The sequence below is a fragment of the Strix aluco genome, chromosome Z (genome assembly GCF_031877795.1).
Source record: "Strix aluco isolate bStrAlu1 chromosome Z, bStrAlu1.hap1, whole genome shotgun sequence".
Classification (NCBI taxonomy): Eukaryota; Metazoa; Chordata; class Aves; order Strigiformes; family Strigidae; genus Strix; species Strix aluco.
The window spans coordinates 96,213,179-96,235,178 of record NC_133971.1 but is presented as its reverse complement, the minus strand read 5'-3'; the positions used below and the strand labels follow the sequence as shown (position 1 = coordinate 96,235,178).

Below are 22,000 nucleotides of genomic sequence, written 5' to 3'. Positions count from 1 at the left end.
CCAAATGACTTAAGCTAAAACAAGGTAGAGCAGTCTGCACTTCCTATCTGCCTGCATTATGTAGCTATTTATAAAATAAATCTGGCCATCTTCACTTCCATAGGATGGATGTCTAAGCAAAAAATACTGGAACACACGTTGTCAGCTACAGATTTGGAAAAGAAACCCCAAAATTTCAGAGCAGACAATGAACCAGCCACGTATACCTAAGCATGTGGTTCTGCCAGCAAAGGACTGAGTGACACTGCAGATCTAACAGGATGAAATCTATGCTACCTCCTCCATAATGCACATTTTGTAGAGACTAAAGATAACAGCTTTTAGAAACAGCAAAAAAATTATACTTAGAAAAAAGCAGATTCAAAATACAGATATTTTATCCAAGTTTTATATAAAGACTATTGAAAGTCAATGAGAAATAATAGCTGATCACAAGGAATAATAAAGAACGTTACCAATGAACTTTTCTGAAAAGATAAGGTAAATGCTTTGTCATGAAAACATTCTTAAATTCCGAGCACCCATTTCAACATTATCCTTAAATGTATCACTGGTAAGAAATTATTTAACATCAGAAAACTGTAAATACCTCAAACATAAGCATCACAGCATTTTGTAGAAAGGAGTTTTAGGGAGGAAAAAGCCTCAGTGGATTTTCTCTGTCACCCCTACAGTAGATAAGTATACTGCTATAAATCCTAACTTTTAACACCCAGATTTCTTCCTTTATTTCAGAGCAGGGTATCACCTAACTTGAGGCTTTCATTATTAACCCATCTGTGGAGCCCATTCAGCTCCGGTGAATGAAGACAGTAGGGCTCTATATACTTTGAGTCCTTCATTAAACTATTGATCCCCTCAGCATTATCCATAATGTTCCAGCAGCTCAGCATGTCAACTGATGCAGAGCTCGCTGCTCTTTCCTTTCAATAACTTCCCCGCGTTATGGGGAGGAAGTCACAATGATTTATTTACCTGACATTTCCCAGTCCGGATGTCGTAGAGGGCCACTGAACCATGGCGGGCTCCCACTGCGATTCTGTGACTCCGCTCGTAATAGCTGACCATGTAGAACCTGAATTGGACATTAGAACAAGTAACAGGTGAGATCTGACCTGCCTGCATGATGTTAAAATTAATTTGCAATGCCACTGGGTAATTAACATCAGGGCCAGAACAGAGATTTGATTTAAAAATCCATCAGTTGCCAGTTTTCATACTTGGCATTCAGCAAACAAAGCCAACTGGTGTTGGATACGTTACCACAGAATCAGAGCAGATTTATTTATTTTTATTACACAGTGTTGAACGCTTCCATGGAGTTTGGGAATAATCCACGTGCTGACCCCCAGGTCCCTGACCGTCCACGTGCATACCCTGTTTACAGTGGAACACCCCAATAACGCTGGATGTCAAATGGTTAAACAAGACAACCTAACCCCGAATGATTTCAGAGCACTTCTTGAAAACCAAATGAGAAAGAATGAGAGAAAGTGTAGGGAAAAATATGCAAGCTCATAAATTTTTGATTGGCATACCAAAAAAAAAAAAAAGAAGAAAATTCATCAAACGCTCTCTAATCCAATAACCTCCTCCAGGTGCAAAGGGCCCGAGAAGCCTGGGATAGTCCTTAACGTCCAGCGTGACTGTATGGCATTGATTTGAATTCAAACAGTTGCAAAATTCAAGGAATTTCTACACCTTCAAACACAAGAGAGTCAAAATTCAAATCTTTGGGAATATCATTAAAAAAGGGAGAGCAGACCTGTGAAAACTGCTGACTGCATTTCCAATTAAATTTTAATTTTACGATTAAATTTTACTATAACAAAGTCTGCCAGAGATTTCTAGATTCAGTCTATAAAAAAAAATATGTTGCTGACCATATTTATGGCTTCAAACAACAAACCTTACAATGATCTATCTCCTTGTTCTCCAGGATTCCCAGAGTGCCATAGCAACTGCTCTCCTACAGGTATGATACACTTGTTCCTACAGTGCAGGATGGCAGTCAGGAAGAAAAACAGCATGAAACGTGGTGTTACAGGGGAAGAAAAAAAAAAAAGGGAAAGAAAAAAAAAACAAAGAAAGAAAATCACTAGTTGTGCAGGAGAAAGGGCAAGAGTACGCAGCTCAGAATGTGACCACCTTCTGCAGCCAGCATCGGCCTCATCAATCTGCTTTTCAGATTCCTCTGGGCAGCAGTGGCCACATTATTCATGTATTTATTACTGAATAATAATAATAATAGTTCCTCATTTATTAAGAAGATCGAAAGAAGTGCTTAGAAATCAAAAGCTGTTGGTAAATAGCTCGGGAGCAGGAGAGGCAGGAGCCAGTTGGGAGAAAAAAGAAGAGAAAAGGGACAATGCTGGGGGCAAACAGGTACCCGCAGGGTCTGTGGGGCTGGAGCAGGACAGCTTTCACTGTTTTCACCATTTCACGTCCAAACACCTGCACAATTGAAGTGGTGCCCCAGGTGAACAGGGAGGGGGCTATTTTTAAGGCTATTTTATATAACCAGCAAACTGGGGATTTATATATAAACTTATAAACCGCCCCCCTCGCTGCTCCATCACTACAAAATGGACCACAACAGAAAGTTTCTCTATAAAAATGTTTTATATCCCCATTAATTCTATTACACCACTGAACGGGCCCAGTCTGCTTGTCTCCCCCAGTAGGTTTCGGAAGAGAATATCCCATACTATTACACGTAAGCAAAGAGCATTCCTCTCCTTACTGCAGCTCAATGCCCATTCAGACAGAGCGCTGAGTCAGTCTTTTTCTTTGAAAAGACAAATCCAGACTACATCCCAACAGAGTTTGGGGGAAAAAAGCTTCATGGAAATAGATGGGTTTGAGTTTATTTTTCTAAAAAAAAAAAAATAATTAGTCCTTAAACTGACATTTAGCTGTCAGCTCTTTAGCTGCTTTCTTTATCTTTCAGTTAGCTTAGCACTGTTACAACCACAGAGTTCAGTATTTTAACCCTCTGCACGCCTTTCTAGGCCTCTCTGCAGTAGAGTTCAAGGGGGAACGATACGCCAGTGTGTATTTAGACTATATTACAAATTTATTTTCACCAGCCGGACGTCGCGGGGTAACGGGCCGCCCAGGCCGCAAGCGGAGCGAGGTGCTGTGCTGTGGGGGGGATCCCCGCATACGCAGGCCGGGTTTAGGATTCGAGGGCTGGAGGGGGAAATTATCTTTCCTCTTCCAGCGAACACGAGCCAGCACGCCTGCCAGCTGGGAAGGGGGCTGCTGGCTTGGGTTTAGGCTGATAGCGGAGAAGCCAGCAGCAGCAGCGCTGCCTCAGCGAAGGCCCACCAACCCTTAGTGACTGCTGAAGTATCCAGGGGGTTATAAACATTATTTTTTTAAAAACTAACATTCTAAGTTAAAAACAGCCCAAAACAGAATGTTAAATATTTGTTAAAGAGAATTTGTTGATTAACATCACGGCTTCCTTACATTTTAATTGCAAACCTCAGTATCTTGCAATAGCCAGAGGGGTTCTGGATTATAATTTTGATATTCTTCAGTCCCATTTCACATTTCATTCTTTTTTTTTTTTTTTCCCTTCTACAGAATGAGCCTCCAGGCTCCCTTGAGCATTACCACAACAGCACCTCCAGCTGATGGACTCCGATTCCTTCAATTATACTCTCCAAAATCCGAGAAATAATCAAGGTATAAAATTTTGTTGCACAACCTCTCTTTGTCTAATCCTTGAAATTCTCACTCTTCCTGCAAGACCACTCCCTGGTCAAACACCATAGAAAACACTTGTTATTTAAAATTTAATCTACCTTCCCGTGTGAGACTACGCTGTTACACAGAGAACTTTAACTCAGCGGACTGTACTAAATACGTGACCTGGCCACACAGAGTCCACCAGGGACCACTCAGCTGCAGTGCAACTGCCGAACCTGGAAAACGCTCAAGTCAAACAGAATTTCAATATTATGCTTCGCAGTTTTAAAGGAATTCAGAAATATTTCATGTTCATTGCGTTGTATGTCAACACATTTTGTTTTGGCAAGAAATGGGTTTGCAGAGAGCATGCCAAAAGGCAGTATGATCCTCTCCAAAGAGCAACACTGATGGGAAAAACAAATAGACACCATAATCATATGCTGGAAGAGATGATATCCAAAAATATCCACAGTGATGGATTTACCTCATCACCACCCATCAGGACTGAGTCACGCTCACAGCAAGCAGCAGCATGACTGCTACATTGGTCCAGCAGTCAAAAAAGCTGAAAACCCACGAGGAATGATAATCAAGTACTTTAATCCAGCTCACTGCTGCTCCCAGCCCTGGGTCTGATGTTCTACCAGAACAGGAACGTCGCACCCAGGCGGCCGCAGAGACACCACCCAACGTTGGCCACGCCATGAGCAAGGTCCTTCCATGAGGAAGCAGAGCTTGTGCACCGAGCACGGTGACACCCGGGTGCTTCTGCCACAGCGGGGGTGCGCGCAGGGCAGCACAGCAGGAAGAGCACTGCGACGCTACAAAAATTAACAACAGGATCACGTCAAAGTGCTTCCGCTTGGAATCTCTCCAGAGATTGGAGCATTCGCTAAAACCCGATGAACGTTTCCATTGGGCTGAACGATCACATCGGTGGGGTGCTGTATCATTTTTACAATGGCTATAACTATGTAGAATAGGAAATATTACTACTAATTTAACAAAATTTTAAGATAGATAACGTATCACTATAAAAATACAACAGGAATAGGGAGATTTTTGCACTAATTCCCACTTACCCTTGCGTTTATATTTTAAGGTAAGCCTTTTAAAGTATCAGGAAGAGGGAAGATTACCTCTGTCAGTATCCTACCTGTCAACAGGATAATTGTTCTTTTCTTGAAACTATTCAATATTTTAATAGCTTATTAAATTAAAATGTAATGGCCGACAGCTGATTATTTTAATTTATTGGTTGTACCAGTTTAATAGTATAACTGGGATATTTATCACAGTCTAAAGATACTGTAAATGTTCCCATTTTATAAATCACATTTTACTATGTAAAAGTGCCATTTTAAGAGCAGACTGGCCCAAGACAAAGACGACCGACGATGCTGAACCCCCCCTGCAGGGCAGCGGGAGCCGGCGGCCGAGTCACTGACAAGGCGAGCGCAGGACAGCCACTGCTCTCCTCCTTCCCCACAGTTTTGTGTGAATTCCTCGTTGTTATCTCACCAAGCCACCCGTCATGGCAGACAAGGAGCTTTCAAGGCTGCCGAAGCCGTTCCCACGGGCCGCAGGGCGGCTCCAAGCCCCCAGCACTGCGCTCTGCTCCTGGCGAGGTTTAATTTCAATTCAATCTCCCGCGTCTGTCCCAAAAACGTTTCTAAAACCTGGGGAGAGGGCAGCTTCCTACCACGAGGGCGAGGCTGCTACTCGCTGCCTACGACAACAATTCCAGAGCACAACCCGCTCCCTCCGGACGCGCCAACGGGCCGTGGCTGCTGCAGGGCGTTGAGTCACGTCACCGCGTGTCTGGGAACACCCCCACGCCCCCCAAACCACACCCGTGTTTTCTGCTGGCACCGTCTTCTTTTTTCACCCCCAGTCTCTTTGACAGTGGTAACTAATTCACCCGGGCAGGTTGTGCCTATGGGAATCGGAATTTGTTCCTCAAGTACATTATTCTCATTTTTGTAACAACAAAGATATTGATAAACCCTTTGGGGGAAGCTGCTCAGCTTGGGTGGCTGTTCCAGTGGGACAGCTAGGACATACGGAGGGGGAACAGCACTGAGCTTTTCATGAGATAACACAATATTTGCCTCTTTTTTGACTTCAAAAAATATCCAAACTTCAGGGAGTTGTTAATGCTTTTTTTCCTCTGATCCACATCTGTCAGATGTGGCAGAAAACTAAAAGCCTACAAAGGCTTATAGGTGAGCTAAAAACACTCTTCCCATTTGCTGTTTTAAGAGGCAAGCATCACGTAAAAGATTGTTTCTCTCCTAAATAAGAAATCTATCCTGCTGGTGCCCCTACAATTTATTTCACGGTATTCTCGGAGGAAGAGCTCACCTGCAGATGGCTGGGAAGCATTCCTGAAGACCCTTCTTCTTAACTAAAGATCCTTCAAGGCAATACATGATGATGTCCATAACCTTGGAAACAAAATCATTTGACATGCTGTATTTTATGTTTCATAATAAAAGTTTTAACAGGCAAAAAAGGAGATTTTCTTTGGGGGGGGGAAGCTGACTGCATCTTTGATATCTAACTTTAAAATACAGTTGGGATAGAAGAAACAAGAACTGTCTTGCATACGATAAGAGTTTACAAAAGCAATGGCACTGGCAACTGGAACCATTCAGAGTACCTGTAAACAGTTATAAAACAACAAACTGCTGGGAAACAGAAGCTGTGGGAGCTCTAGAAGTACCTCTCGTGTGAAAACAGCCCCTGGGCATCAGTAGCAAAGTTCCAACCCTAGTACATCATCTGTACCATTCTGCAAAAATATTTGTCAGCACCAGCAAATGCAACAGGTGAAAACACCCGTGTGATCCCCCAGTGTGTTCAAGTACCAGCGCGACGAGGACACAGAATCATCTAGGTTGGAGAAGACCTTGAAGATCACCTAGTCCAACCATTAACCAATACACCGTACCTCCAGCAAATCCTCTTGCTTGGGCTTTTTCCCCAGCAATGCAATTGAATGCAATTTAGATGCAATTTAAGCTTTCAGAGTTCAAAAAATGGGCTGGGTGGTATAAAATTCTCTTCACACACAAGAAGAGCTTTGAGCAACCTGCTCTAGTGGAAGGTGTCCCTGCCAGAGGCAGGGGGTTGGGACTGGATGATCTTTGAGGTTCCTTCCAACCCAAACCAGTCTGCAATTCTGGCCCACGCAGGAAGAAACGCTCGATTTGGCTCCAGGCCAACACCTTACTCACTGTCGCACCAAACCCAAGTTCTCAGCCTTACCTCCACCAGAAGGTCCACGACGTCAGTGGGCATCTTCTCAATGAGTATCTCAATGACTCTCAAGATCTCGCCTTTAGCCCGAGCCAGAGTAGTGGTGTGAATATTCTGCTGGGACTGCGTGTTGGCGGCGAGGGCGGTGTGTCTGTGCACCTACCGAAGAGCAGGGTTACACGGGGCCGCTCCGCTCTCGACACCCTCTGCCTGCGCTTCGCTAGGCTGAACGCTGCGCCTCACCTCCAGACCTACGGAGCAGTTCCCCTGCCCGGTTACTCATCACCACTTGAGCCACTACTGGTTATCCTTGATAGTTTTTAAAGAAGGGCTTACCCGTTTTAAGTAATTCTTAATCTCATAAAACTAAAGGTCAGGATAAACAAATCCCTGGGTCTTGATTACACGATTTTCACATGCTTGAACATCAATCTTTAGGCATTCGACAGCTGCTTTATAACTGGCTTTTTTTTTTTTTGCCGGTCACCGAACAGGGTCCATCCTGCTGCCTCAGCTCAGCCCAAGCTCCCGCCTGTACCAGCTTCACCCAGACGCCTCTCAGACAGCCCGAGCTCTGAGCAGCGTCCCTTCCTCCGCACCCCCCAGCCCCACTCCCTTTAGTTCCTACTCAATGGGGTCACGCGTGCGTTGCTTCAAGAGCACGGGATTTTACACATCGCTCTTGGAAGTTTAGATAACCAGGATGCAACAAATTAAGACAGGCACAACTCCTGGGCCTCCGCTAAACATCGCTCCTGTCATAAGTTAGGGATGATTTGGGTACCTGCAGGCACGCAAATATTACACTCGAACTGGTTCCCTTTTTGGGGAGGGAGGGACAATTTTATTCTCTGTCTGTGTTCATGGAGCCTCAAGGCCGGAGGAGGAAAAGCTGCGGCAGCCGAGCCGAGCGGCCCCACTCACCTCCTTGGCGATGGTGGTGATGAAGGCGGGTGGTCTGGCCGTGGCGATGAGGGACAGAGCGTGTCGAGCAGAGCGGGCAGAGTCCGCGGCAGGGCTCAGGGGCAGCCCCATTGTGATGCTAAACGGGCACCAGACAAAGAGGGGAGAAAGAAAAGGAGCATTAGACATATAGAGTGAAAAGATTAGAAACAGCTTATAATGTCAGTTCAAGGTCAACGGGAGCACTCAAACAGTTAGAATATAATGGACTTCCAACAATGAGCAGTGATTAGGAGTCAGGGTGTTCTATCATCAAATACAAAATCGAATAATTAACCATGAAGATTGAAAACAGTATGTGCATCTGTCCAAAGTGTTAAAAAGGCCTTGTTAACAAATTATCTGTATGTGCTGAATACATATCACCTGACCGAGAGCAAACACAGAACGTCTTCCCAAAAATTTATGGTTTATTCTTTTACGACATAAACGCAGGCTGAAAAATACCCTGTTCACAGTAATTCTCCTTAATTCAGCTAAGCACTGGTTACAGGCGAGAAAAGCAAGAAGCTTCTTGAAAACCACCAAATCTATTCGGTTTGATTTTCTTTAGTGCATGACTCAGCCGCAGCAGCACGATGAGATGACAGACAGCCCTGCACCTTATGTCTTCTAATCACTGAAATTATTCGAAAGCTCTTCAGAATTTCTAACACCGAGGTTTTAACTGCAGTTCTCTGAACAACAGCGAGGAATTAACTGGCATCTAAATTTTCCATACGCAACGCTTTTATTTGCTATGACAAGATAAATGCAAGAGACAATAAGGTAATAAGTGCCCAGTAACTACATTAAGCAAAAATAAAATCTGGTATTTGGTAATTGAGAGAGTATGTACCTGACAGATGACACATAGGCTAATTTTTGTCTGAAAGCTGTACTACTTTAACTGTCTCTGTTGTACACGTCACAGCAGAGCCCAGTTTTGTCAGGCCAGTTGTACATTATCCAGCAGTTCTACAAATCCAGCTCCGGGGCCCAGCACACAGGTACCTCTCCAGGCGAACGACTCTGTGCCTTTAGGAAATCACCTAACACAAAGCTGTATCTGATCCTTGCCTACATACAAGAGCAGGGAGTTCAGGAGCACTGAAAGGCACTTGGGCAACGAGGGCGACACATTAGGGAAGAGTGAGGTGCTGGCGTCGACACGCTGTGGGCACACGGGCTCCCTGGGAGGGGACATTGCACCCAGGGAAAGCTGCAGCAGCGCAGGGGAAGAAACGGTGGGGAGAGCTACGGGGAAATCTGGGAGCACGAAATCTGGGATGAATGTGCTCCGACAGGGCTTTTCCAGAGGGGAGGGAACACCTGGGAACCAGCGTGTGGTGGGATTAACCCCAAACATTCAGCCTATCCCACAGAGGAAGCTCTGACATGACTATCACAGCAAGGCAAGAAACCACAAACCAGTTTGCCAGCTCTAAAACATTTTAAAGTTTTTCTATAACAGTCTGATCAATCCTGCTGCGATGACCACGCTCCCACCAAGCAGTAGCCCTAGAAGTTTTGGATTTTTTTTAAATGAAAAAGAGACAAAGCAGAAGCAAGGCAGCTTTTTTGCTCACCCCTGGTATCGGTCTGCCATTCGAGTATGTTGCAATTCTCCGTGGATTTTACTAAGTCATGAAAAATTGTGTTTGAGAAGGCACTGAAAGCCCTCCCCAGCTATCCTTTCTCTTTGTTATTGTACTTACAGATTAAGCACCAACAAGAGCATTAACCTGTAATCAGCATACAGAGGTTTTTCTGTGGGATCGAAGCACTTTTCTGCGTGGGCCCACGGGCAGCAATCGCTGTTCCTGCGGCTGGGAGAGGGAGCGGATCCTCCCGCGCTGCTGCTCCCGACCGCGCACGAGCCAACGGCGCTAACGGGCCAACACAGAGGCATCGAGTTTTAAAGCCCTTCCAACACCACAGCTGGTTGTATCCCAAGTACATGTGAATGCTAAATATTAACAGAAGTGAAGCTTTTTGTTAAAGCGATTATGTCATTCAAGCGCATGTTAACAGTACGAGATAGCTTTATTACACGAAGATAGATAATATCCGCAGCTTTCGCTGCTGTCCATGGGATTTCAGATGGTTTAATACTTTGACAGATGTACGTGAGATAAAAATACCTTCAATAAAACGAGTATTAGTGTGGTGAAAGAATCTTACGGAGCATGTGCAGTTCCAGAAGCAGCCAGCCCTGCCAGGCGCCGAGGAGGGCCCGGCTGGGCAAGCGGCGGCTCCGCACCCCCACCAACCCTCCCCAGCTGTCCCCTCCGAGCGAGGGCCCAGCTCTCCCGCCGCCATTTCACGGGCCCGTGGCTGGGAGGGAACGTGCCGCTCCAAAGCCCGGGCTGCCTGCGCCGGCTCGGCTGCGTCAGCGGGAGGCCGGCGTGCTCGGGAGCTCGGCGTGGTGAGGCACAGCGCCGCGGGACGAGCCACAGCCACGCCTCGAGGAGCCAAGAGATGGGACAGTACGACCAGCAACTGAGAAGCCAATATAAGGAACGCTTCTAATGGACCCGTTACGCTACACTGAGCAGACCTGTCATCATCTCAACCCTTCAGGCCCCACGCTGGGTGCCAAGAAGGGCTGTTGTGGTTTGAACCCGGCCAGCGGCCAAACCCCACGCACCGCTCGCTCGCCCTGACGCAGGGGGCTCCATTGGACGGGTAAAGGGAGACTCGTAGGTTGAGATAAAAAACAGGTTAGGAATTGTAATAAAACAAAACACTGACAGTAACAGGAAGTACAAATGGGTAACGCACAACGCGATCGCTCACCACCCGCTGACTGACACCCAGCCCGCTCCCGGCCAGCGATCCCCAAACACCAAGATCCCGCCATCGCAATCCCAGAAGCAAGAGAGAACCCCCCCTTCCCGGCCGCCCCTCCTCTCTACCCTGAGCATGACCTTACACGATAGGGAATATTTCATGCGTTAATTTGGGTCCGGGGCTCTGGCCGTGCCCCCTCCCAGCTTCTTGTGCACCCGCGCACAGGCAGGATGGGGGGAGTTGGAGAGACCTTGATCTCTCCACAACAGCCGTAAACATCAGCGTGTTATCAGCATTCTGCCCATCCCAGATCCCACACTGAACCCGAAACACAGCACTGTTCGAGCTGCTAAGAAGGAAAATTCACTCTATCCTAACCAAAAGTAGGACAAAGGCAAAGGGCCAAAAGATCTCTTTTTACTCCCCCAGAGCCACTTGGGCTTAGTCCTTACACCTCAGAGGATCCTCAAAGCTCCTTTAAAGCAGAAAGGTGACAGCAGCTCTATGGCAGGCAAGCCAGGAAATAAAAGCAGAGTCACAGAGAACAGTGCAATCGTTCCACACTTCTACCCCTTCAGCACCCCTATGCGCTTCCAAATTGGTAAAAACTGGTTTATCAGGGTCAACAAAGTTCATTCTGCTCTGAAAACAGAGTCGGACACAATCTGCTCTGTAAACAAACAAGGGGAAGGAGAAACTGAAACAACCCCAAAGAACTGGAAATCACGATACACGTGTCTCATACCCCAGGCACACCAACCCCCCCAACACAGCGCCAGCGTTTCCATTGCGCCGTGCCACAACGCCCATGTCATCCAAACCCAGGGGACTCAAAGGGGAAAGCAAAAGCATCAGGTCATGTGTTCAAACTCCAAAAATATTCGGGTTCATCTGCCTATTCACCGTGTGACATGAACATTTGAGAGCTTCTCTTCTTTCAGGCTAAACCAGAGAAATTATTTACCTTCAACAGAGGTTACTCTGATGTCTCCTATCCCAGACTTTACAGTGACGTTACCTGGAAGTGAGACAGGAGGAAATCCACGTTTTTGGAGCCAGGATGGAGAACACAAAATGTGATTTTTTTCCCCACAACACTTCAACAAGAGGCCACATGTGCAAATGTAAGAGAAAATAAGCAGGACACGGCACTTCTGCAGATGCACTGACGCTCTGCTCTGGGCACTGTTTGAAGGGGTTCCTCCTCCCCTGGGCTCTTCTGCTGAATTGGTTTGGTAAAGAGTAACAGAAGTTCACAAACCCAAGCAGCCTATTGCAAAGTCTTGATTTTGTAGAGGATTTAGGTAGCATGTGGTAACTGAATTACTTATTTAATTTTTCTTGGTTTTGAGAGAGAGAGAGAGAGGGTGTCTACAGAGCACAGCACATTCTCTTGATTTCTTTAAGTGTCTCGAAAAATAATTCTATATGCAATATTGGATTTAATATTGTGAAAGCTTACAAACTGAGTACTTTGCAACAATAACTTCAGAGTGGTTAAAGCGGGAGTTCCCTGCCAAATTATTTTTCTAAAGTAACAAGATGAGGTATGGATCGATCACCATTTTACAGGCCTGAGTTCATATAAATACAAACCAAAGTTTATTATAATTTTCTTTCCTATCTCCTCACCACGACTGTTTGCATTAAAATTACTGAATTTGAAAACTAGTAAAGTCTCTGCAACAATAAAGACGTCCCTGTTGGCCTTTTACTTGTAAAACCATATTTGAGTATAACTTTAGAAATGCTGTAGGGACGCTACAGACCAAGGTGATGAACCAGGGAAGGGAGGTACCAAAGTCAGGCTTTCAGGGGGGCTCATTATCTCCCAAAAGCAATCAAACCCCCAGCGCCTCACTACTTTTTTCTCTAAAGGGTTTCTGCCAGCAGTGCTCTTCCTTACAGGGTGCTTGGCAAAGCGTGCATTTCCCTGAAAAGCAACAGGCTTTTTTTTTTTTTTTTTTAATTCAGGAGCAGGGCGCAGCAGTGGCAGTATGTGGGCAGGATTAACCCCCTCCTGGGGCCAGGCCAGCTGCTCCGCACGTCCTCTTTCATCCCTGCGAGACGGGACAGGCACGCCACTCCCAAACCCAGAACAAAACCAGAGCAGATGCAAAACTAACGCACAGAGGGAAACGCTGGCTTTCACACCCAGACTTCTGTTCTTGTATTGATGAGTTTTTAGGGCTTCTGCACATCCAGCAAGAGTCGGCAGCATGTGTTGTCCCTCTTGTCCTCATCCTGGCCCCTGACTTGCCACCGCACCGCGAGCAGACATCTGAGGAGTCATTTCTGTACGCCCAACAGACAAAATGGATGCAGCCTGGCCTGCAAGGCATACCTGTAACACCAGAGCCTATATTCCACCTGCAAATGACAGTAAAAAACTTTATTGCTGCAATGATTTGTGCCTTTTTGCTCATTTCTAGAAGGCTGATTCTCAGTGGCCACTAACCTGCGTCATCAGGGAATGCTGCTCTCTCTTTTCCCAAACCCATCACCAACTTCCCCCATGCCAGTAATCTGAATATCTTGAGTTTTTTGGGAAACAATATGCTATTTGAATAATGTTTTCAATGAAATCTAGACTTTTTTAATAGATAACTTGTTTATATGTTTAGCACAAGTTATCACAACTTCAGAGTAATGTTTGTGTACTTCACTACGGAACAAAAAAAATAAGGAAGTTGCATTTAAAAAGCTGATTTTTAAAACAAGTGGAAAACATCAAGCTGCCTGGGAAGAGCTGTAGGTCATACCTAGGTTTGGATGGCGATGAACAGAAAACGTAGCCATCAGATTTCTGCATTTCTTGACTTCCATAAAACAAACCCAGATGAAAAATTCATGGGACTAAGAATGTGAAATTTCAGCATAAAGGGTAATGATCGTGATTAATATCTCTTTGCTACCTGGGCCCACAGAAGGCAGCCGAGCACAGACCCAGCTGGTCACGCAGAGGTCCGAGGGGACCCACAGGGATCTTTTGAAGGGTGTTGAGATGGGGCCTTTCGGGGAAAGCTGCTATTCTGCAAGAGGGACTTTCAGCGCCTTTTCCCTCCTCCGGCTGGGGACTTTGCTTTGATGCTCCGAGGTCAGCAGAAGGGAGAAAAGGGAAGATGGGTATGTCCCGTCTCATTTAACAGAAACCTCTCCGTCAGCAGACTTCGGAACGACTCCTGTCTGTCTGGGCAGGCTCGCAGTGCTCCCCACGGCACCAAGGCAGTGAGCATGGTACTCCTCTTCCTCCGCCTCCACGAGAGGCCGCGGTGCCGAGGGACCCCTGCCCGATACAACTGCAGCTCATCGAGGCCCAGCTCCAGCCTCCTGGAACCCAAGGGCTAAACCAGAACGGACACGGACACAAATCCCTGTGCTTTCCAGGTTTAAATCATCTCTGTAGTGGCAGCATGTGGTAGTTTGCCACATCACCTCGAGGACCAAGTCCCCAGCTCACATTTCTCCTCTAAAACCCTCAATTTCAGCAGTTTTTTAGGCTATGTTCTAAAGATGTTCTACCGTACTTGAAAACTAGGGATGTCCGTGCTATATATCCTATGGCTCCACAGAGAGAATCGGTAAGAACACAAAAGGAAAGTTTTCCACTAAACACAATTAAAACTAAAGAGATTTAGCTAATTATTTTAGTACACACACATATATAAAAACACATGGATCGATTAGAATGCAATTTGCTAATTTTGGGATATTATATCATAACCTATACCAAACTGTAGCTCGTAATCCAAAGAGCAAAAATAATGGACAGCAACGATCCCTACTATCATCCATGCCAAGAAATCAAAGCCTAATAAACGCTAGAAAAAAAATACTCTTAATCCTCGCAACTGAGTGGTTTCATTTGGCATGGCAGGCCAGCACGGCATTACCTTTGGGGACTTGGATGAACTGGGAGAGTGGAGGGGTTATAAATACCAGAGTTTTGGATAACAGCACAGATATTTATTCAATTCAGAAGGGAAAAAGGAAAAACACTGGTATTTTTTCTGGTCAATACATGTGAAGTGATTTTTTTTTTTTTTTTTTTAAAGCAGAAGCTTGACATAAAAGCTCTTTCATAAAATGTTCTTAACATGAGGGAGAGAAGCCAGGCAGCTGTGCGCTGTTATTGTGTACACGGTAAATCAGGCACAAAAAGGGGCAGCTCAGCAGGGCACCGGGAGGGTGAGATGCACACTTAACCCCCTGCACACATTGTTGCTCTATTTCTTTCCATCTTGCTCTGCCTGCAGTCGGTACTGTATCTGTCATGAATGTAACAGGCCATTTTCAATCTAAATCTTGTTATGGATTAATAAGCAAACACTTTCTCGCTTATTATGCAATTTATCATGATGAAAATTGCATTGGGCTCCTCAAGGCTACATGCTGATACATTCATTTATTCAGTGCTCCGTGGATAGAGAGCCATACTAATCTTTATGACAGCTAAGGATGTAATCGCAAGATGGAAACGACTTTCTGCAGAACAATGTTCGCTTGGCTTCTCTAAGTCTGTATTTACATACAATAGGGCTTTGGAGATCCTCAGCCGAGGTAAAATGTTTTGGTTTTGTTTTGTCACACTACATGAAATCATTGGAGTTCAGACAAGGAACAATATTAATCCAGTTTGTACATATTTCTCCATTAACACCCCCCCAACACATGGCCATCAGTCATTCTTTACATTGTAAAATTAAAACTGTTGTCTAAGATGGGTAATAGCTGTGTTAGCGTAACGTAAAAAACTCAGAAACCTTAAACACCCCCAAGATGGATAATAAAACGCATACGTGGTATTAAGACAACCCTGGCCAGTTCCTTATTGCACGTAGCAGTTATAATGCACGTCTTTATAAGCAAACATTTGTAAATACATCTGTAAAGTGAAATTCATTCCTCAGAGAGCAGTTTTCAGAACTGTAAGATGTGAAACTGAAGGCCAAGGTTAAATGCTACGGGTGTGTAAAAGTGCTCGTGGCACTAAATGTTGTGACAAGCAAAAGAAATTCTTGTCTAAAATAGAAAAGTAACTGAAAATGTAAATACATAGTTCAAACGCCTGACTAATCTCTAATTAGAAGGGAATTCCACAGTTTCATATAGTGAGACACAGAAGAACAGTGTTTACTGGGATTCAGCAAACAACACTCTTAGAATAAAACAAAAAACTGGCTGTTTAAGATTTTTTTTTAACCCCTAAAATACCATTATTACTGCAGTGCTGTAAAGAACAACATCTGTGAGGTAAGCACGCCCCTCCTTGCGCCAAGCACACCGTTCTACAGGTAGGGGAATATCCACCTGACCGCTGAAGCCTACTGCAGCGTTAAAGGAGTTTGTGAGTGCTGCAGACATTTCCTTCCCCTTTCACGTAAAACCCTCCTCTCCCACACGCTTCAGGAATCCCCCAGAAAGCTCCACAGACATCACAACGCCATCAAGCACAACGTTACCTGCTGAAAAACGAACCTCTGCGTTTTTTGGAAAGAAATACAGTAAAATTAATACCGAAATAATCAATTATGATGACCTTGGCAATTTCAGATACTAGATTTTTTTTTATTTTTTCTCCCAAGCAAAAACCTTGCAAAGAAAATGTCACAGACCAGTCAACCATCCTCCTTTAGGAATGAAATTGTTTCCCCATTAACGAACGGTTTATCAATTCCTGAGTGGTTTACAGATTAACTCTTAAGGAACCCCACTGATTAAAATAGCGTGTAGAAAGCGCTATGTAAATTAAAAATTAAGCAGGAAATATGTTTTAAAAAAAAAACCCTAGGGAATATTCACACAGGGCTTGGGATGCTAGACTTGGCCAGCACTGGAACGGCGAGTGGTGCAGAGCAGGAAGGCCAACGGTTTGGATTCCATGGGGAAACACCCCTTCAGCCCCCTTCAGCCCATTGCAAACGTGGTAACAGCCTGGGCGCTTAAGAACATAAACTTGTTTAACAAAAACGTGCTGAGGCTTTGTTCAAAAAAACATCAACGATTCCTCTATTTTATGGGATGAAAATGATCATTAAATTTAAATATTTTTAGTAACAGTCATTTTCCAAGTGGATGTCCGCAGACCTTATTAATGCTGCAGCATTAATTCATACTGGCAGCCAAATAAATATGAAATTTGTATTTGCTCAAGGCAACCCTCTACCTAGAGCAGGAGCTACATGTTTTGTCTGTCCTGACTGGGGTCTAATTTCCTCCTGTGCAAGAGCCGTGTGCCTACGAATGAAAAATCCTGGCTCAGCAGCACTAATGTATATTCACTTATATTTTTCAAGGTTTTCCATTAAAAGCAGGAAGCTTGAAATAGCTTTCAAAGCCAATTACATAAAGCATAGTATCATTGTTTTATTCATATAAACAGCCTACTGTGGTTGCTCCTTATAGTGACTATTTTTCTCTATTTATACATAGAAATCAGAGCCTCCCCTTTGGCACATTTAAGCAGCTTACTTTCTTTTTTATAAAAACTAAATACCGAAAATATTGTTTGGATAGAGATTTAGAATAAATTCCAGATGAGATGATCAATTTTACAACAAACAATAATAAAAATAAGGACTATATTGCAAAACCCTTTCCTGTGCAAATAGTCCTGTTGTCATTAATCAGATTAATGGTGTGAGTAAAGACTGTGAGAATTGGGGCCCCACTTGAAATTTATTACATTTAGGCCTCAGATCATAAAATTTATGGATACTCAACAGAAATGCTACTCGTGTCCTGTGAAGCTGCACACATTAAATAAATCCCAAGCACTAATATTCAAGAATCCCATTATCTTAAAAGATAAAAAAAAGGCAAGATGCTACCTTTATCTCACATGTCATCTTAATGACTCCACTTATGCATTTAGCCATAATTATTTGTTTTAGCCGTAATTACTTGATGACATGATTGATAGTCCATGGCACTATCAAGTGTAATAACTTGTGTACATACCTGGGTATACATAACTAGAAGTTGTACAATTCTAGTAAGTTTTAAGAAATGGAACAAATAGGCACTTACAGTTCCATGCACAAAAAAAAAATTAATAAACAGTATTACATTTGTGCTGTGCATTTGATGTCAAAGTACCAGAATTCATCGTGAAATCTGCCCCCCCCCCCCCAATTACAGATACCTAATTGAAATAAGATTTTATTTCACGGAGGTTAGAACAGAGGCACAAGACAGCATACCATATAAATCTTGATTTAGGACACTTTAATAAGTTGTTCTCTGACCCTAGAGACAGGCTGTGGTCTACTGAGTTTATGATTTCTTAGCAATCCTTAAATCTACAAGTTACCTTGCTGCTATTAATAGAGATGCTGTTGATAAAATAACCACCTTTTCCAAAATGCACTTTCCGAAACAATTCACACCCTGACAGGACAGCTTGTACAACAATGGGAAAAAAATAAATCCAGATATTCAGACACACTGGTGGAAAATACCTTTTGAAAATACTATTTTTATAGTTAAGAAAGGGTAAAAAAAAAATACGGTGGTAAAGACAGACAGACGTATTTTAGATATAATGTTTAACTCACTTTTCTCAAAAGTACTGGCAATATGAGCAGAAGATTAATGCTGCAGAGCCCCAGGCAACGCCTACCAAGGGTCTGGGGTGACCCTCAGCGCCACGAGAAGCTGGTACCGTGGTGCCACTGCACACCAGTGAGCGGATCTCTGCTGCCATGGCTAAACCCTCTCCTTCCCGAGATCACCCACCTGGGACTGCAAACCCAGCCAGACTAAAGCAGGCTTGAAATTGTAATTTGGATGGTACCGGTTCAAATGCAGAACTTGAAACAGGGACATTCCTTGTCCCACCGTCTCGCCAAGCACCACAGCTCTCAGGGTTTGAACCAACCACTGGAAAAACCTAGAACTGAAGGAGGGCCTCAAACATTCATCGACACTGAAAATCTCAAGGAGAAGCTGTGGCCTAAGCTAAAAAAATGAAATTAAAAAGGCAACAGAAACTTCTCTGGGTGTGCACCCACCACCCAGGATTACTGGACCCGAGACAACGCTGGACCCTGGGGTGGTGATCTGGATTGCTTTGACTCTCTCTCTCTCTTTTTCTTTCCTTTCTTACTTACAAGAGACCCCATTGCTTATTATCCTTTTCCAAGTTGAAATTACTCTCTACAGCAAGTAAAACATTTTAACCAGTCGTTTGGTGTCGTTTCACCTTCATTTAACCCCAGGGGATCACAGAACCATTGTAATTCTCTGGGCTTCCAGTCCAGGTCCTGGCCACCAACCACTGGAACACCCCAGATCCGCGGGTCGGAAACGACATAAGTCAACGTTTGGAAGTGAATCAAGGCGCTACCTACTTCGCCAGCTGCTTCTCGGCGTCGGCGCAGAGCTCCAGAAGGCCCATCAGCACGGCGGAGACGTCCATGTAGGGCTCCCAGACGGTGAAGCCGCGGCCGATGAGGTCGATGGCGGTTCTGCGGATGGTGCTGTGCGCGGGCAGCTTGGGGCTGGGCGGCTGCAGCAGCAGGAACGTCAGCGCCTTGCCTGCCGTGCAGAGGGGAGACAAGGGCACGGTGAGAGCGGCACAGCCCGGCGCGGCGCGCAAGGCCTTGCTGCTGAGCTACACCAGGACGGGAACCTGCTCCTAAGTCACCACGCTAAGAGCTCACCTCAGTGAGAACGCGCAGAGGCTTACACCGGATTAGAGGTGTGCACCCCGTTAGCCACGCTGCGACCCCCCCAGTCGCTGCCAACGAGGATTTTAAATCGTTCTCAGGGGCAATGACGGCCAGTTTGTGGCTGGAACACGTCAGGCTACACGGCACAGCGAGCTGAAGCAAGCAGGCCCAAGCCAATATTGTCAGTGTTGAGTCTTAAACATGTATTTTCGCTATAAAAGGAATTGTACTAAATGTATTTTTGGAAAAAAGGGTAAGAAGTCTCCATGCCTAAATATTTCTGCCCGAAAACTGTGCAAAGAGAGAATAAATCAAAATGATTTGATGACAAAATGATAAATCAAAGCAAAAATGATAAATCAAAGCAAAAATGATAAATCAAAGCAAAAATGATAAATCAAAGCAAAAATGATAAAAAAAATTCTCCCTTCAATAGACACTTGTTAAAACCCTGAAATCTGTAACAAAATTAACATATAACAAATAAAGTCTTCAGAAGAAAAAGGTACGTCATTTTGAAAGGATGTCTAACAAAAACAAGCTTAAAAGATGAAACTTGGGGAAGGATCAGTGAAAACAAATCTCACTGAGATTACACTCTCTCATCAGTATCCCTGGCTGCAGCTGGCAGCAATTCACGCGAGAAACAGCAAAACCAGGTCACCGAAGTCACCAGAACTCCACCAAAACAACCCCTCGTTTCCTTCCTTGCAAAACTTCCTACCGCAGCTCCTCACGCCAGGCATGTCGGGATTAGGAATGCTCTGTTTGGGAAAGGGAATCAAATTATTCGTGAAGCCTCCGCAAAGCTCTGCCTCGGGTTGATGGTTGGACTGGCGGATCTTCAAGGTCTTTGCCAACCTCGATGACTCTGGGATGCACAGGGGGAGGTTGGTTGGGACGGCTCCTGCTCCCAGCACCTCCAGCACCGCGCCTGGGTCTCGTGCTAAGGAAACACCCGACAGCGCTGAGGTAACACCACCCCCCTCCACGTACCTGGGCAGAAACCTCCCTGCCACGGGGCCCACAAATAAGTTGAGAAGAGTTGCCTGAAAGTTCATAATTTTCACCATTCCAGGGTCGCACCTCAGTAAATGAGCATGACATATATAAAAAAAATTAAAACTGAGCATCGGCTCTTAAACAGAAAATTATTTAGTCCGTTTTTTAACAGACCCACTGCCAGTCTTGTCTCACACATCTTACACATGAGGATTTTTTTTTAGTTATGATGATGATTATTAGGGAAGCGGTACCCTCAGGTTTTGGGGCAGCCACACCGTTCCCCCACTGCTGAGTGGGTAGAACAGGCAGCTCTGGGGAAAGGGGGAAAGTGCCCGGTGCCGGGGGAGCCCCCGGAGCCCGACGCTTTCTGACCGGTAACTGTGTTTTTAAAGAATAACCAGGAACTGCTGGACATGTCGCCACCTTTGAAGGACTCAGTATTTGGTGGTTAAGGTCAGTTAGAGATGTGAGCTCAAACATTTCCCTCTTGCAGCTGAAGGAACTGAATTTTGGGTCATTTCTGTCACATTTGAGTGTCCTGGCCACGCAGTTTCTGTTAAAGAGACTCTGCATCAGCACTGTCCCCTCAGGTCCCCTCCTGAAAACAAACAAGAGCTGGCAATGATCCCCCTCCTTACTGAAAGCAGCAGCAGGATCTAGAATTACAAGACAAGTGAATCTCCCAAATTCAATATTCAAATTCATATTCAAATTACTCTCGTGATGGCGGCAGAGGGCGCTGGCTGGGGTTGGGGGCTCTGCCCTGCCAGGTACCCGCCGCATCGCCTCCCCTCCCGGGGGCCACACACGGGACTCAGGCACTTTACTCTGTCACCTCACAGACTGGTGTCCATCCTCATTAACTCCCCCCCCTCCTCCCCACAACGCCTTTTTTTTTTCTTTTAAAGAGCTTAAGGGGGTCAGGGGAAGAGAGAGAAATGATGTCCTGAACAACTTCAACACACCTGAATTCTGATCCAGGTTCTGCATATTGAGGAAACTTGATTAATAATTTCATTTAATAGACTGGTTTTTTATCAAAATAATTACATATATATAAATGTGTAGGAGGGCCAAAACAAGCAATGCTTCCAGATAAAGATAATTTATCATTATCTCTACATAATTATTTGTCACCTCTTAATAATGTTCATTTAGCTTGCTATTGTGATAGAGACGACCTACTGATTTTAACAGGTTTTTCTTTAGTTTTCAGAACTGTCCCCCCTGTTTATTAAATAAACCGCCTGTCATTTTAAGCACTCAGAAAAGCCAGCAGCTGACATGCTCTTCTAGCCCCTTCACACGACGCCCTTATACACGTGCAAAAAAACCCCTGAAAGTTTCTTCCTGAAGCGCATGGCAGGCCACGAAGCTCTATTTTGTGTGAATTTTATGTCTCAAACGTAAGAACCTTATTAAAAAGCGTCACCACTCAAACATGACTATGATGAACCACGCCCACCTTTTTCAGGGGAATCCTCCCAGCATTGCTCCTGCTGACACCTACCTTGTGTAAATTGAGCTGAAGAAAAAGATGAACTAAACAAAAGTCATTCTGCTGCCCGTTTCTCAGCCCGGACATCTTTGTTTAAGCTTTGACTGGGCTTAAACGAATGAATTAATAT

General features: G+C 44.7%; 1 protein-coding gene across 2 annotated transcripts in view; it reads right to left on the bottom strand.

The window, feature by feature from the left end:
• Positions 1-22,000, bottom strand: part of LOC141918864 (WD repeat-containing protein 7-like) — a 136,823-nt gene that overhangs the window by 31,538 nt on the left and 83,285 nt on the right. For both annotated transcript variants that reach the window (XM_074813743.1, XM_074813744.1), the window contains 5 exons: positions 19,047-19,233; positions 7,885-8,002; positions 6,970-7,119; positions 6,064-6,146; positions 976-1,075 (listed from right to left, as the gene is read on the bottom strand). In XM_074813743.1, the coding sequence (XP_074669844.1) occupies positions 976-1,075; positions 6,064-6,146; positions 6,970-7,119; positions 7,885-8,002; positions 19,047-19,233 (638 nt within the window). The remainder of the gene's footprint in view (positions 1-975; positions 1,076-6,063; positions 6,147-6,969; positions 7,120-7,884; positions 8,003-19,046; positions 19,234-22,000) is intronic.